The sequence below is a fragment of the Eurypyga helias genome, unplaced genomic scaffold, assembly GCF_000690775.1.
Source record: "Eurypyga helias isolate BGI_N326 unplaced genomic scaffold, ASM69077v1 scaffold36616, whole genome shotgun sequence".
NCBI lineage: Eukaryota > Metazoa > Chordata > Aves > Eurypygiformes > Eurypygidae > Eurypyga > Eurypyga helias.
The window spans coordinates 1,029-2,641 of NW_010255336.1; the positions used below are offsets into that span (position 1 = coordinate 1,029).

The 1,613-nt window shown below is 62.5% G+C and overlaps 1 protein-coding gene across 1 annotated transcript in view; it reads left to right on the forward strand.

Moving 5' to 3' along the window:
• The window catches only part of LOC104510906 (probable ATP-dependent RNA helicase DHX58), a gene marked incomplete at its 5' end in the record, with an annotated part of 2,271 nt that extends 963 nt beyond the window's left edge, over positions 1–1,308 (forward strand). Inside the window, 4 exon segments of the mRNA XM_010153306.1 lie at positions 1–9; positions 11–114; positions 346–442; positions 1,129–1,308. The exon segment at positions 1–9 is cut by the window's left edge and continues 81 nt beyond it. Of these exon segments, the coding sequence (XP_010151608.1) occupies positions 1–9; positions 11–114; positions 346–442; positions 1,129–1,308 (390 nt within the window).
• Positions 1,309–1,613: the final 305 nt, after the last annotated feature.

Sequence of the window (1,613 nt, forward strand, 5' to 3'; positions counted from 1 at the left end):
CCACCCGGCCGCGGTTTCCCTCTACTGCGTCACCTGCAACACGGCGGTGTGCCGCGGCAGCGACATCCGCACCGTGGAGGGCATGCACCACGTTAACGTCAACCCCACCTTCGGGTAGGAGCCGGGCACGGGCAGGGCGAGCGGGCACAGCCTGGCTGTCACTTCCACAACCTGCATTTTCCACCCAGGGTGGGCTGAAGTGACAGCAACTCACTGCCAGCTCTGCCTTGGGGACACCGGTCCAGGGATGTCGCGGGGGCTTCGTGGGACTGACTACGGGAGCACGTGTGCTGCCCTCTTTCTGTCCTAGTGTCCCCAAAGAGTCTTTTGGCCCCTTCCTCGCAGGTTGTATTACAGAGTTTCCTCTGGGAAAATACACTTCCAGCGGACTTTCAAGGACTGGGAGCCCGGCTGCCGCATCGCGTGCAGTGAGTGCAGCCAGGTGAGCATGGCGCGTGGCAATGCCCCCGTGGCTGCAGCTCCGTCGGAGCTGGAGGGCCTTGTGCTCCGGTCTGAGGAATGGAGCCATGTATCCCTTCAGCACATGGAATCATGGAATGGTTTGGGTGGGAAGGGACCTTAAAGCCCCCCCAGTCCCACCCCCCTGCCATGGGCAGGGATACCTTCCGTAGCCCAGGTTGCTCCAAGCCTCATCCAGCCTGGCCTTGGACATTCCCAGGGATGGGGCATCCACAGCTTCTCTGGGCAACCTGTCCCAGTGCTCCCCACCCTCTGTGGGAAGAATTCCTTCCTGATGTCCCATCTCCATCTCCCTCTTTCTGTTTAAACCCATTACCCTTTGTCCTGTCACTCCCTGCCCTTGGGAAAAGTCCCCCCCAGCTCTCTTGTACATCCCCAGGCACTGGAAGGGGCTCTGAGGTCTCCCCAGAGCTTCCCTTCTCCAGGCTGAACCCCCCAACTCTCCCCATGGCAGAGGGGCTCCAGCCCTCAGGTCACATGCCCACGTGATGTGTGACACACACGTGCAGGACATGGGCACGGGTGGCTGTCTCCAGAGGGGGATGTACCCCAGGAGCAAGGAGCTGCCTCCATCCCAGGTGTGCGTGGCCCTGCAGCCCGGGGACACTGCGCCGCGGCTGTGTGACCGTCCCCTCCCTGCCCACGCAGGACTGGGGAATGGAGATGATCTACCGGCACGTGAAGCTGCCCATCCTCTGCATCAAAAACTTCGTGGTGGAGACGCCGGCTGAGAAGAGGAGGTACAAGAAGTGGAGCGCCGTGACATTCCCCGTCAAGGAGTTTGACTACCTGGAGTACTGCTCCAGCACCCACGGCCTGTCCTTCTAGCACGGGTTCTGCTCGGAAGAGGACTATTCCCAGGCCACCTCTTGGGAGACTGGGACCCTTCCCCTCACCCTTGGCATGGGACCCTCCCTCCAGCCCCATGCAGACTGAGAGCCACAGCTCACTCCTCTTTTCCTCGCTGGACCGAGCTGCCACAGCACATCCCTCACCAGAGCCCACGTCTGCGGGAGGCTTTGCTGCACCCACGCAGGAGGGACGAGACACGGATGGGAAAGCACCTGAACCCTTCCCTGCCCGCTGCTGCCCATGCCGCTGCCTCCCCCTCCTGCCCCCCAGCGCTGCCGGGC